This window comes from Oncorhynchus masou, chromosome 13 (genome assembly GCF_036934945.1).
Source record: "Oncorhynchus masou masou isolate Uvic2021 chromosome 13, UVic_Omas_1.1, whole genome shotgun sequence".
Taxonomy (NCBI): Eukaryota; Metazoa; Chordata; class Actinopteri; order Salmoniformes; family Salmonidae; genus Oncorhynchus; species Oncorhynchus masou.
In genome coordinates this window covers 34,998,871-35,011,986 of record NC_088224.1, presented here as the reverse complement: position 1 = coordinate 35,011,986, position 13,116 = coordinate 34,998,871, and the positions used below count along the sequence as shown (strand labels likewise).

The 13,116-nt window shown below is 40.1% G+C and overlaps 1 protein-coding gene across 1 annotated transcript; it reads right to left on the bottom strand.

Annotated features, from left to right (window-relative positions):
• Window positions 1–702: 702 nt before the first annotated feature.
• LOC135551412 (alpha-2,8-sialyltransferase 8E-like) lies at window positions 703–11,529 on the bottom strand. Its single transcript, XM_064982628.1, has 9 exons — window positions 11,447–11,529; window positions 4,639–4,722; window positions 4,337–4,423; window positions 4,111–4,255; window positions 3,898–4,010; window positions 3,497–3,583; window positions 1,669–1,786; window positions 962–1,126; window positions 703–897 (listed from the first exon to the last, which is right to left on the bottom strand). The coding sequence occupies exons 1-9, from the start codon at window positions 11,527–11,529 to the stop codon at window positions 703–705; spliced, it is 1,077 nt and encodes a 358-aa protein (XP_064838700.1).
• Between the last annotated feature and the right edge of the window lie 1,587 nt (window positions 11,530–13,116).

Genomic DNA, 13,116 nt, shown 5'->3' with positions numbered 1-13,116 from the left:
GCTGGCAACAATTGAATTGAGTATTTTGTTTTGGCAGACGTTTAGTGACTCCGGTCATATTCAAAGGGTGTTGCGCGTTTGTAAACATACGCAACCTAAGATTCAGTCCCAAATGGCACCTTTATGATATAGTGCCATGTTGGACCCACCAACAACAAAAAACACCTAGTCACTCTCTCTTCATCTCTTTATTCTGACATTTATCTGGAAACACAAAACAAACTGGTAAAGGAACAACAAATGATCAGTCATGATTTAGGTCAGGTTCCAAACTATTTGGTCTTTTTAGTTCTAAAACAGTTAAGTCAGCGTTTCCCAAACTCAGTCTTGGGTATCTTATGAGGTGCACAGCTGATTAAAATAATCAAAGCTTGATGATGAGTTGATTATTTTTAAATCAGCTGTTTAGTGCCAGGGCAAAAACCAAAATGTGCACCCCTTGAGGTCCCCAGGGCCAAGTTTGGGTAACGCTGAATTAGGTCGTGTTCTAAACTGTTAGCTCTATTAAGTTGTGGTCCAAATTCAATCTCAAATCGTGTTCACAGTATTGTCTCACCACAAAGACTGAGGGATCAGGGTGTGAATACAAGTTAGTGTGGTAGCCTTCTGTTGCCTATCCCTGCACAAGGGGCTATCAACAGGGACATCCTGTAGCTGTAGCGCCCCCTGGTTGTGGAATTGTAGTAACTAAGGTTGTATAGGTTAGGGTGTAGGGGTCAGTGTACAAGGTCCAACATGTAGCTGTAGCGCCCCCTGGCTGTGGAGTTGTAGTAACAGCAGGAACTCTTCAGGCATTGCGTGCATTTTGCGGTTCGGACCCACGTTGTCATAGTAATGATGGGGCAAAGAATTGTGGGATAGATCCAGAGGGAAGGGCCAGAAGCCGTACAGATGAACCTGAAAGAAAGATAGAAATCACACACAAAGACGAACACACACAACAAACAAAACACACACACACCTGTTCACAGATCTCCAAAGCAGTGCTGGCCAGCATCAGACCAGTAGAGAGCCGTCGGGCTCGCTGCCCGCGGTGACGCCAGAACCTGCCCAGCTCAAACAGGTAGTCTGGGTGGAAGAACACGACTTCTTGTTGGGGGCGGGCCTTACGGAGGGCATGGTACACCTGGTATGGAACAAAGACTGATTAATGACATCACTATTTACACTCCTCCCCCAGACCCATTCCTTCCCCAGCCCTCCTCGCCTCCAGGATCAAAATGTGTGTTATCAATTTTGTCATTCTTAAAAATGCTACCAAGCCCAGCCCGTGGACTACTTATTGAAGAAAAAAAAAATAGGCCCGGCCCCGTGCCAGTTACCAGGGCTTTACCTAGTCTAATCTGGGACCAGTGGGAAGGGCTATAGGAGGATGGGCTCATTGTAATAGCTGGAATGGCATAAGTGGAATGGTATCAAACATACGGAAACCAAATGAATAATGAGCCTGTCCTCCTACAGCTAACCCCACCAGCCTCCACTGTCTGGTACTAAAAACATGGCACTTTGATGCAGCTTCGACCAGAAATTACTTTTCGGAGCAGGTTAGGAACACATTTTCCTCGAACCATAAACCTTTTCCTAACCTTAACCTAATTCTCCCAAACTGCTACGGGAAAAAAAATCCCTTCCAGTCGTAGTTGTATTCATTTCATAGTAGCAGCGCACCTTGAAGCAGGGGGCTGTCCCAGAGGCAGACGAGAACGCGGGGAGAAGCAGATGGGCGTGACCATAGAATGACAGGACTTCTGCCAGGTGTCCAGGGTTCTGCTGGAGGTCAGTGTACCTGAGGACAGGGGAGGGGAGAAGACAGGTGAGGAGAGGAGTTTGCAGACAGGAGGCAGGTGAGTGGCAGTTGGACAAATGTCTAGAATCGACTTGACGTCAAGAATTTATTTGAGTTTGTGAAATCATGTTTCACAGGTGTGAGGCAGAGACAGGTGAGTATTGATCATGTATATTGATTGTGTGTATTGACAATATATAGGTTGTTATCAATAAAATGTTGCAATACGGTGCAATACAGTGTTTGATTTGGCTGCTGAGGGTGCAAGGAGACCCCAGCTCCGCTAAAACCATTGATAACTACGTGCCATTTATAAGGGATTGTTTAATATATTTTTAACTACACTGTATTTGGTTTTAATATCACCACCTCTTCAAGAGCATAGTCAGAACATAGTTCTGATTATTTCATATTTAGCGCTATCAGAGTTATACAGCAAGTAACTGCATGCGTTTTATGATCAGTAAACATCAATTGCTCATGTATTTTCAGATATGTGAGGGTAGCCTATCCATTTGGCATGTAGCTTGCTAGCTAAGCAAACAACATGTCATTTAGCTTGCTTCATCAGATATTAGGCTTTTGGAAAGAGCATGACATTGGCAAGTCCTATTCCTGGTAAAGTTGTCAGTCGGACTACTGTCATCACCACTATAGATGGCATAACAAGTACAGCCATCACATTTATCTAGAAATGTGGCTTGTTAACTAGCCATATTGAGGTGATCTGTTATTAGCTATCTAGCCAATTTGACATGGTCCATCAATCAATGTAGTCTATCATGTCAGTCAGCAGCAATTGTGATTAAACACTTAAAAACATTGAAAAGGAGATAGCTAACTTTGCTAGGTAGGCCTACGTTGGTTGGAGAAAAAAGTACATTAAGTCTACTACTACCACCACTATGTTTAGCCAACTGTACAACATTTCTACCGGTAGCGTGCAAAGTAAACATTATCAGCTAATAGTACATTGGCAAATGTGCCCTTCTACTGCTTGACAGGCAGAGCCCACAAAAGGATGGGATATTAACCTAAACCACTCATACTTGTCAAGTATATTTCACTTTACTTTGATTCCAAATAAACATTTATTGGTCGCGTACACATTTTAATTATGTTTCTAGCTACAACATTCAAATTCAGAAAGAAATTATTAATTGACCACAAAATGGCCATCTCAGTCTCCGCACTTGAACCCCATTTAAAACCTGTGGTTTGATTTGAAGAGCAGACAAAGGATATTAAGGATCTGGAAAGATTCTGTATGGAGAAATGTTCTATAGAGGAATGTCATTATCCTCACAAGGGGGGGGGGCTGCTGGAGTACTGTAAACAATCATTTTGACCCCTATCTTTCCGATTGTTTTATATGACTTGAGAGGCATTAGAAGACAAAGAGGGGCAATAAAATGCATTTGGTGTGTATTCAGAGTGGTCTCTGACTTGTGGTCAGACTCGCTCAAGTGAAACAAACTTAAACTTGCAGTTTTTTTTCAATGCTGAATTGAATGTCATTGAGAAAACAGGAAGTTGTCATAATGTATTTTTTTCTCACAAACATCCTTTCTGAATTTAAAAGTAATCCAAGAAGTAATCAGCTAATGTATCTGTAATCGGATTACAATATTTTAGCTGGTAATGTAACTGATTACGGTTTTTAAATCAGATTACATGTACTACTATCAACCCTGTTGGTAGTGTATGTACCCTTTAATGATCTGGCTAGGGTTGGCTGTTACGAGGTCTGTTTTCACTCCCACGTCACAACTCTTGTTGATAGGAGCCAGGTTAAACCTGTCAACAACAAAAACACCACAAATTAGAAACGACGTTCACACAAGATTATAAATAACATTCACACAATATTAAATCAACATTCACAACACAAGTCACAACATTACATTTAACTGAAGAAAAAAAATTAACTGAACAAAGCGGGTTATATACTCAGAAAGAGGTGCCAGTTTCAATAAGATAAATCAACATTCAAACACATTCACACATAACATCAACATTATACAACAGCACTACATTACAATAGTTAACTACCAATAACATATTGATTGATCCATGTTTGCATGATTGATTGATTGTGTTGTTGCTGATACCTGATGACATAGTCAGCATTGTCTATTTCCACTCCACAGCTGCTGTTCTTCAGGATTCCTCCACTTCCCACCACGGCACAACGACTCAACGAACCTTTACTCCAGGGTACGGTCTATACACACACACACACACACACACACACACACCATTCTGGTAAACCACGCTCGTGTGATGACTAACTTTGTCTGAGAACTGAAGACATACACGCACACCTGAGGCAGCATCTCCCATAGTGCTTGATCCACCTTTCTCTTCTTCCACCTGTGTATCTCGTAGGACAGACTCTGGTTCAGATTGGTGTTCTGTCTGGTCACCATCAGCCTATCAGACGCATTACAGCACGACCACAACTCTGTCCTGGGGGAGCAACAACAGGACAGAACGTTTGTTGCAGAAGATCGCAAGACTGAGCAAAGTGTGTGTGTGTGTGTCTCTCACCTGTATAGTTCTCTGTGTGTGAGGTTGAGTCTCCAAGGACAGTCCATCAGCTCTCTCACATCCTGATAGAACAGGGCAATGTCCACTCTGAGACACACAAACACACAGAGAACTTGTTGGATCAGGATGGAAGTTGGATTGTCATGTTGATCTGATCTATACTAGTACATATAGAATGATCATGAAACATAGGAAGAACAAGTCAGGCAAAGGGAGAAACTCTCGCTTTCACTCACTGACCCCAGGAAGATTAGGTGACAGCATGGTGTCAGCTAATCATTCAAATTCAAAACTCCACCTACTTTTTTATAGTACTCATGGTCACCAGTCTCTTTCTCAGTCTCCTACACTGCAACCCCTTCTGAACAGAGTCCAGGAACCCATCTCTGCAACATGCAAGCATGCACATGAACAAAGGAGAACAGTTGTTGGTAAAGCCAATCAAAAACAAGGCAACAGTAAACATGTCATCCCCCACAAATGATGCAGCACTATCTTCCTTGGGCAAAATAAAACTATACTGATAGTAAAAAAATAACAAAGCCCATTATAGCACCATGAATGTTCTTGTATATGTTGAGTTGACAGTGTTTGAAAATGTGTACCAAATTTGTTACAGTATGAATATCTGGCATGGATTTATATGCATTTATGTGCCAGACCTTGCCCACGTAATTGTTTTTTGGTCAATAGCGGCCATGTTGTTTTAGTTACTAGTGTGGAGAATATTGCATTGAGAGACCTTTGTCCATAGATGCCACATCAAGTTTCATGCAGATCGGTCATTCGGTGCCAGATGAGTAGTGTTTTGTGTTTTCACAAAATAAAAAAAAATGGCGGAAAATCTATCAAGGCAGACCTTGTGTGTCTCTGAGACAAATTTGTTCCTTGTGAGGAGAAAGATTTACGCACCGAATTTCATGACTTTGGGTCAAACGGAGTGAGGGGTGTGACTTTAAAGTCAGCATTTCCAATTGCTTGTTATAGCGCCAACATCCGTATTGTATTTGAATTTTCTTTTGTATCTCTATGTCAAGACGCATCATTCTCACCAGCTTCGTCCAAATCGGGCCTGTGCTGTCTGAGATATCGAATTTGATGAACAAACCTACAAAATGTACTAACGGACAGAGGCACAGTCCCCTCCTCGATTTCATCGTGGGGAACAATCAATCCGGTTAAATACAAGTTGCAACAGGGAGAAGTTGAAGGCAGAAAGAAAAACAGATGCGGAGAAAGTCTAAAAATTACTCTTGGAGACAGTGCCTTTATAGTCTAATCGGACAGCAACAAATGTTCTGTAAACACCAGCCAGAGAGGCTTGCATGAAACCCAAATAAAAAAGGTCATGACTTTGTCATCTGCTTTCCAGAAGGTCATCAATACAATGTAACAGTGAATAATCTGTGTCCTCCGTCTTTGTACATCCAGTCTGGCATCAATCCCTATCAACAATATGAGATTAATCTATAAAATTCAGCTTCAAGTCTAGTGGCCATACACCCGTACTTTGAGTGTCACAAACAGAACATGTGAAACAGAAGGATGTGTTTTTACAGAAACTCCAAATATACTAAGCATTGTGTTGATCACTTATCTAAAAATCACTCTTTAATCTTGCCATTAGACACAGGGTGTTTCTCAATATGCATACTACGGTGCTGGGAGTGCCTCACCTCCCCATTCACGGAACCGTCTTCCAGTCAAGACAATAGATTAAACAATATATACAAAATGCAAATGTTTTACTTCATAATTATCAGCTAGATATGTGAGTTGTAATAATCTAGCTAGCCAGCTAGTTAAACAGGCATAAATGACCTAAAACTAAATGTTATGCAAGGTAGATATACATTTTGTGGGTAGCTAGCCCTATTAACTTACTATAGACTTAACCATCTTCCAGCCAGGAAAACAATGGCAAGAGAAGAAACAAGCTATACACAAAGCAACAGTTTTACTTCATAATTATCAGCTAGTTATATGTGAATTGTAATAATGAAGCTAACCAGAGTTTAACAGGCAAAAATTACTTAAAACTAACATGCAAGATAGCTAGCTACCTACAAAGAATTTACATCTAACAGTACTTCGTGGCAATCTGGCTAGTTAACAATACTAGTAGCTAGCCAGTTAGCCCTATTTACTTATTATGGGCTTGCGATCTATGATAGGCAGGTAAACATGCCAAAAATTAACACAGCATGTATTTATTAATGTTTCAAGATAAAATATTGTAGTCAACATTTAATTCTGAATTCGGAGTGTATTTTCTCTCGCTTCAGCTCAAATAATGGCCGCCATTGATTTAAAGAAATGTTGAGTAATTTTTAAGTGGTTGTGTCATATTTATTTGCGTACTTTTACGTTGAAGCGTGCATCGACGCATGCTTCAAATATGTACAAATGGAGTACGCATTCGAGAAGTCCCCTCCGCTCTCCGTTTCTCATACTCTGATTTGGACTAATACTCCAACCCTTCCGTGCTCAATTTACAGTAGTATGCATTTTGCTTATCACCCACGGTAATGAAGCCGGTTGATGCTTCTCACATTAAAAAAATATTTAAAATATGGCTGGAACAGCATTGACTCCAAAATATGAATTTTATTTTCTATAAATATAATAAATACAGACTTCAAAACAGGTAGAGTTCAAATTTCTAAAACAAGGATAAAAGAAAAATGGAGAGGAGGTATAAAAGATGCAAACCCTCCAGACATCATATCCTTGCCTAAACTGAACCATGGGAACCCAGCAAACAACAAATGTTCCCATAACTTTAGAGAACGTTCAATAACCTTAGGAAATGACATAATGACTCTTTTCATGGGAATATACCAGTGATGTGCAAGGACTGTTTCCAAAAGATCATTCCCTTAATGTCAAACAGAAATGACCTCAGAATAAGATATTGTCCTAGACACATTTCATGGGAACATTGGTAGAAAAAGTACTAAAATTGTCATACTTGAGTAAAATGTAAAGATACCTTCATAGAAAATGACTCAACTGAAAGTCACCTAGTAAAATACTACTTTACAGAAAGTTTAAAAGTATCTGGTTTTAAATGTACTTAAGTACAGTGGTGGGAAAAGTACTCAAATGACCCTTCGCTAAGACCCAGTTTGAGACAACCAATCGCATAGCTCCAATGGATAGCATCCATTTTCATTTCAAAGAGGTCAGATTTTCTCCATGCAACCCTTATTACAAATAACGTTCACTCCCTAATTTCAGACCCTGGTCTGCAGTATATCACAGAGCAAATATGGATAATTGTTACTTCTTCCAAAAGAAAGGCAAAAAAAAAGAAGCGAGCAGGTGGAGCATGAGCAGGCAACAATGAATGAGGTGGAGTAGGCAGAACAAAAAGAATATCTAAATGCAGCGGAAGCGTTAGTCACAGGTTAGCGCAGGGTTGGTGGTAGCCATCTAGCTCATCTCCCTCAGTATAAGGGTTGGCTAATGCTAATAAGCTAAGCTTGCATTAGCTCTCGGCATCCTTAAGCTATTGGTTATCAGTCAGAGCTATTAAGCAGTATATGTAGTGAGTGGGCAAGCTAAGGATGTTATGAACATGATATTAAGAAAAGTGTATTTGATGCGTTTTGTTTCTGTAGCTAGATTGGCTGGCTAGCCACTTCAGTAGCTACTGTCTGGCTAGAGATGTAAGGTTCTGACTGAAGCACATATCTTCTGACTGACAGTGCCCCCATGTGGAAGGAAATTGAACTTTACTACAACTTGATATTTAACCATGTTTAGAAATGCGCAATGCTGAGGTGGTAGAACTGACTAAATGAAATTAATCAGAGAGGGCTTATAACCTAATCCATTCTACAGGTAAACTTGTTTATTTCATTATTGTATAGGCTATGTAACTATAACAAAGAAATAAACACAGCTCATTATTGAATCTGTGAAATTATTTAAGCTTTTTTATATTCACTTTTTTTATTTAACTAGGCAAGTCAGTTAAGAACAAATTCTTATTTACAATTACGGCCAACCAAAAGGCCTCCTGCAGGGACGGGGGCCTGAGATAAATGTTTTAAATAAATACAATATAAATATAGGACAAGACACATCACAAGAAAAGAGACAACACTACATAAGAGACCATAGAGAACATAGCAAAGCAGCAACACATGATACACTTAGCGACTTACTTGTTCTATTGTATAATTTGAGAGGTTAACCTGCAAGTAAGCATTTTGTTGCACCGTGTACTCTATGTATATCATGTGTATATGAAAAAATACAAATGTATTATAAGTGAAGGGGGAGGGCAGCCAGACAGGTGGAAGCTAGCCAGAAAAGGCATTAAAAGGTTGGATGGAAATCTGATTACTGAGGTCTTACTCCATTCTACAGGTCATATGTGTTGGCTCATGTCTCTTTATATTCATATAGCCTAGGGGCTATGTAGCTCCTTATCTATCATGTTTGGAGTTGTGTTGCTCTGTTATGCAGACATCTGAGTTTCTTGCCCTGGTTGTGTCAGTAAGCAGTATTTTTAAAGAGCAATTGCCAATTGCCCCTAAAAAAAAACAACTTCCCATTTAGAAAGCAGCGTGTGGCATTGACATGAGTCCGGAACATTTATTCTACAGTCAAAATTTACTACAAAGGATCATTTGTCATAAGGTCAGTCTCATCAAAAACTGAGTTGTGTGAGACTTGTGGTTGTGATTGCATCACAACATAAATGAAGTTGGGTTCATTTCAATCCACAGCAAGCAAGATATCATCAATTCAAAATGCAGCTGCACGTGACCTGATTGTAATACATGTGGTAAATTTGGGTTGACTTTGGATATCCCTTTAGGATTAGTTAAGGACCTTCAGTAAATTAAACAATGTACGGGTCAATATGTTCAAATTCCATTTGCTCCAGATTTCAATGATTTAAAAACCTCTAACCAACTCTAAAATTGTAGAAATTCATATACAAATATTGAAAGCATTTAATGAGAAAACTAAAAGGTGTGCAGCATGAAAATAGTATCTCTTTTACATTGTATAATTTATTGACGACTAACTAACTAGCCCCAGAGATTGACTTTGGATGGCCCATCTCTGATCGCACACCAGCCGGCTAAAACTTATTGTTGAAATAACTTGGCTAACTCTTCCCACCTGTGAACACACCCACATTAAACCACACCCCGAAAACAATTCACATTTGAATTCAGTCATGGCCGCTCGCATTTCTTAATGAAGCAAATCTAAAGCAAGACCAAATCAGGAAGTGCAGTCGCCCTTTACCACTAGCTAACGACTTGTTGCACATCTACTTTACAGATGTGCTAAGAAAGAAGAAAGATGAGAACGTCAGGACAGTAGAGTACTTAGAACAGCAGCAGCTAGGGGCAACTGGTAGGGAAGATGATGATTTAGGTCACTCAGACCAAAAACAAGTTAAGCTACCCCAGCATTCCCTTGACTGTTTTAGATTGCGAAAGAGACAAACCAGACAAGAAAGAGAGACAGCCAGCAGCAGAAGATGGAGAGAGACAGACAAGACAGAGATGGCAACAGAATAGGGGGGGGGGGGGTAGACAAGAGATGGCAACAGACAACACAGAGAAAGTGATGGAGGCAAAGGAGGGGTGAGCACACAGTTTACTGGGGAGTTTACTGGGGCGGCAGTGGTTAGAGCGTTGGACTAGTAACCGGAAGGCAAGTTCAAACCCCGCGCTGACAAGGTACAAATCTGTTGTTCTGCCCCTGAACAGGCAGTTAACACACTGTTCCTAGGCAGTCATTGAAAATAAGAATTTGTTCTTAACTGACTTGCCTAGTTAAATAAAGGTAAAAATATAAATACTACGCTTGTCTATGGATTCTAACTACTGCACAATGTGTGTGTGAGTGAGAGAGAGAGAGGAGTGTTTGGGTACTGTTGAATCCTTTAGTCACTTTGCCTCATTGGACAGGTCAGTCTGTTTGAAGTTGTTGAGTGGTATGGAGGTTTTTGGCAATACAGTGTAGATTGGAGATCTTCACAGGTCCAAAAAGTTGGACCCATTTTGAAATGGACCTAGGGCCTTACCCACCCAATTATATCAGCTCTTTTTCAGATCTGATTGATCAAAATAAAAAAAGATCAGAATTGGGCTGCCTGTGAATGCAGCCATGAGGTTGTGAGTTGAAATCCCTGGTGAGGTCATGCTGAATAATAATGACTGTATAAATTAACATGCACAGTGTAATCATGCATGTCAAATATGTAAGTTGAAAACACTATGTGTGTTCCCTAACCTTGCCAACAGACAAAGAGCTGTGAATGGATCAGTGGTTCACCAATTAGGTCCTTGATGGGTTCTGTAACATGTCATAAAAACATTTGAGAGTGTTAGAACGTTTCTTCAAGACCGTCAGGTGACATTGACAACTGATGCGCAGAAATTATCCTGCAACATTCCCATGAAACATGGCTAGCACATTCATATATTCTGAGAACATGGCAACCATGTTCTGTGTATGTTTGGTGGGACGTTGATGGAATATTCTCCTAACCTTCAGAAAACCAGACACATGAATGTTCTTGCAACGTGCCTAGAATATTAATATTGGATATTCTGAGAACATGGTAACCACTTTCTGGGTAAGTTATTTTTTACATTAGGGGAATGTTCTCTTAACTAATGGCAAAACATGCTAAATAGGTTCTTATTAAGTTTTTGCTAACATACATAGAACTGTCCCCTAACTAATGGAAAACTGGTCACTCAAACTTCAAGGGAATATTACAGTTAACAAAAAACGTTCTCTCCCTAGAATTGTTAGTTGGGAAGATCTAATCGCACTCATGTCCTCTCGTCTCTTCCGCAAAACCCATTGGATAAGTAAGCCAGATGTTCCTGCCCTCTGACCTGCTCTTCCAATGGGTTTTCAGATGGAGAAGAGAGGACACGAGAAGTATGCAATTGAGCTCTTCCCCATGTGCCTCTCCCACACCTTTAAATCACCTACACATAATTAGCAGGCCAAATTGGTGGGACGGCTGTCAATTAAACAATGCCTGTCCAAAAACAAACACACAACATTATTAAATCCACTTATTGGGTTGAAACACACTCACATACACAGTATTAAACGTACCTTTGGTGTTGGTAGTAGTCTATGAGCGTTATAGACAGGAGAGTTCCAGAGCAGAGGAGAAGGAATAGAACCAGGTAACACATTGTTACAACAGGTCACAGACTGAATGACAACTACACTATCTGTCCATCAGGGAAGGGAATAGAGGTGTGTCTGTGGGAAAATCTCAATGGTCTGTGCTATTCAAGATCCTTGGGATGTCCCTACCCTGTTGAAATTGACATTTTAAATGGTAAGGGTATAGGGTAGGAACATCCCAAGGATTCCAAATAGTACTAACCAAATCTCAATTGCATACTCCTCGTGTCCTCTCTTTGCAGCCAGTACAAAACCCATTGGATGAGAAAGCCAGAGGTCCCTCCCCTCTGACCATCTCCTCCTATGGATTTTGAGAAGGGGGAGAGGATGAGAGGAGTATGCAATTGAGATGTTGTGTGTGTGTCAGGGTTGGGCTTAATTCTGAATTTTGGAATTGACTTCCATTCAACTCGTGTTAAAATTCTAATTGAATAGGCCACACCCCACAAGATGCAGAATTTGAGTTTGAGTGACAGGAAGTGGAATTTAATTGAGTCAAAGAGGAAGAGGCGGAGCGGGAGGGAGGGATAACTGGGCCCAACATCTGTCTTCTCCAGCAGGTGGCAGTTGTTAGTTTTTTTTCGCTCACCAAGCCAGGACTTTTTGTATGGAGGCCAATGAGTGTCAAATTTGGTTAACAAAAATATTAATGGTTTATTTGCTACATGTGGCTTACGAACAGAAGTTTCGTAATGCTTTGGTTGTTATGAGTGTACTGATATAAGTAGGAGACTTGACATCCTGGCAACTTTGAGAAAAAACACTTCATATTGGAGTTGTGCCCGTTGTCACGCGCATACCTGCCCTCTCATTGGCTAGAATGCTCCCACCTGATCTTGTCTCCTCCCGACGACCTTGCATTTTTGAAGGCATTTAATTTCGTTGTTATAGTGGCCATTTGAGTATCTGGTCAATATAATGGGTATTCTGTGATTCAGTGCAATTCAAAGAAATTCCTGTCATAGAACATACATTTAATTGAATTTGACAGGTCACACTTCCATATACCAAATCATCTCTTTTCTCTGGAAACAATGTTCATATACTCTTTTAACCTTAGTGCTTAGGGTGGCTTCAAGTGCTCATAGGAAATGGGTAGTCGTAAGTTCGATATGAATGTGTTCACGTGCCTTTTCAATCAATAAGATTTTAGCTAGCTAACATTGCTAATAGTAAAGCTAGCTTGGTTAACAATGACATATGGTCAAACTAGCTACATTCTCCATACTAATATGGTTGTAACTGTCAAAAACAGATTTGTTGTCATCTTTTGGTTGAAAAGGTAAAAGGTCAGTAGTAAAATGTCACAACTTGGGTAATAACATTTTCTCAGTCTCCCACTTGTAATTCTGAGTTGGAGGGTTTTCCAACTGGGAACTAAGAGCTCCCTTTAACACCGATTGCATGTGAACACGGCACTAGAATAGCCAATTATATTTCCACCAACTATTTAATTTGTTTTGTATATTTTTGGAGGCCTCAGGGTCAGCTTGAGGGTTAAACAATTGTATCCTGGGAAATTGAGAATTTTCCCCGTATTGAACTAAATGTATGTGATTAATGACATATAATAACTTTAGAATATTCACATA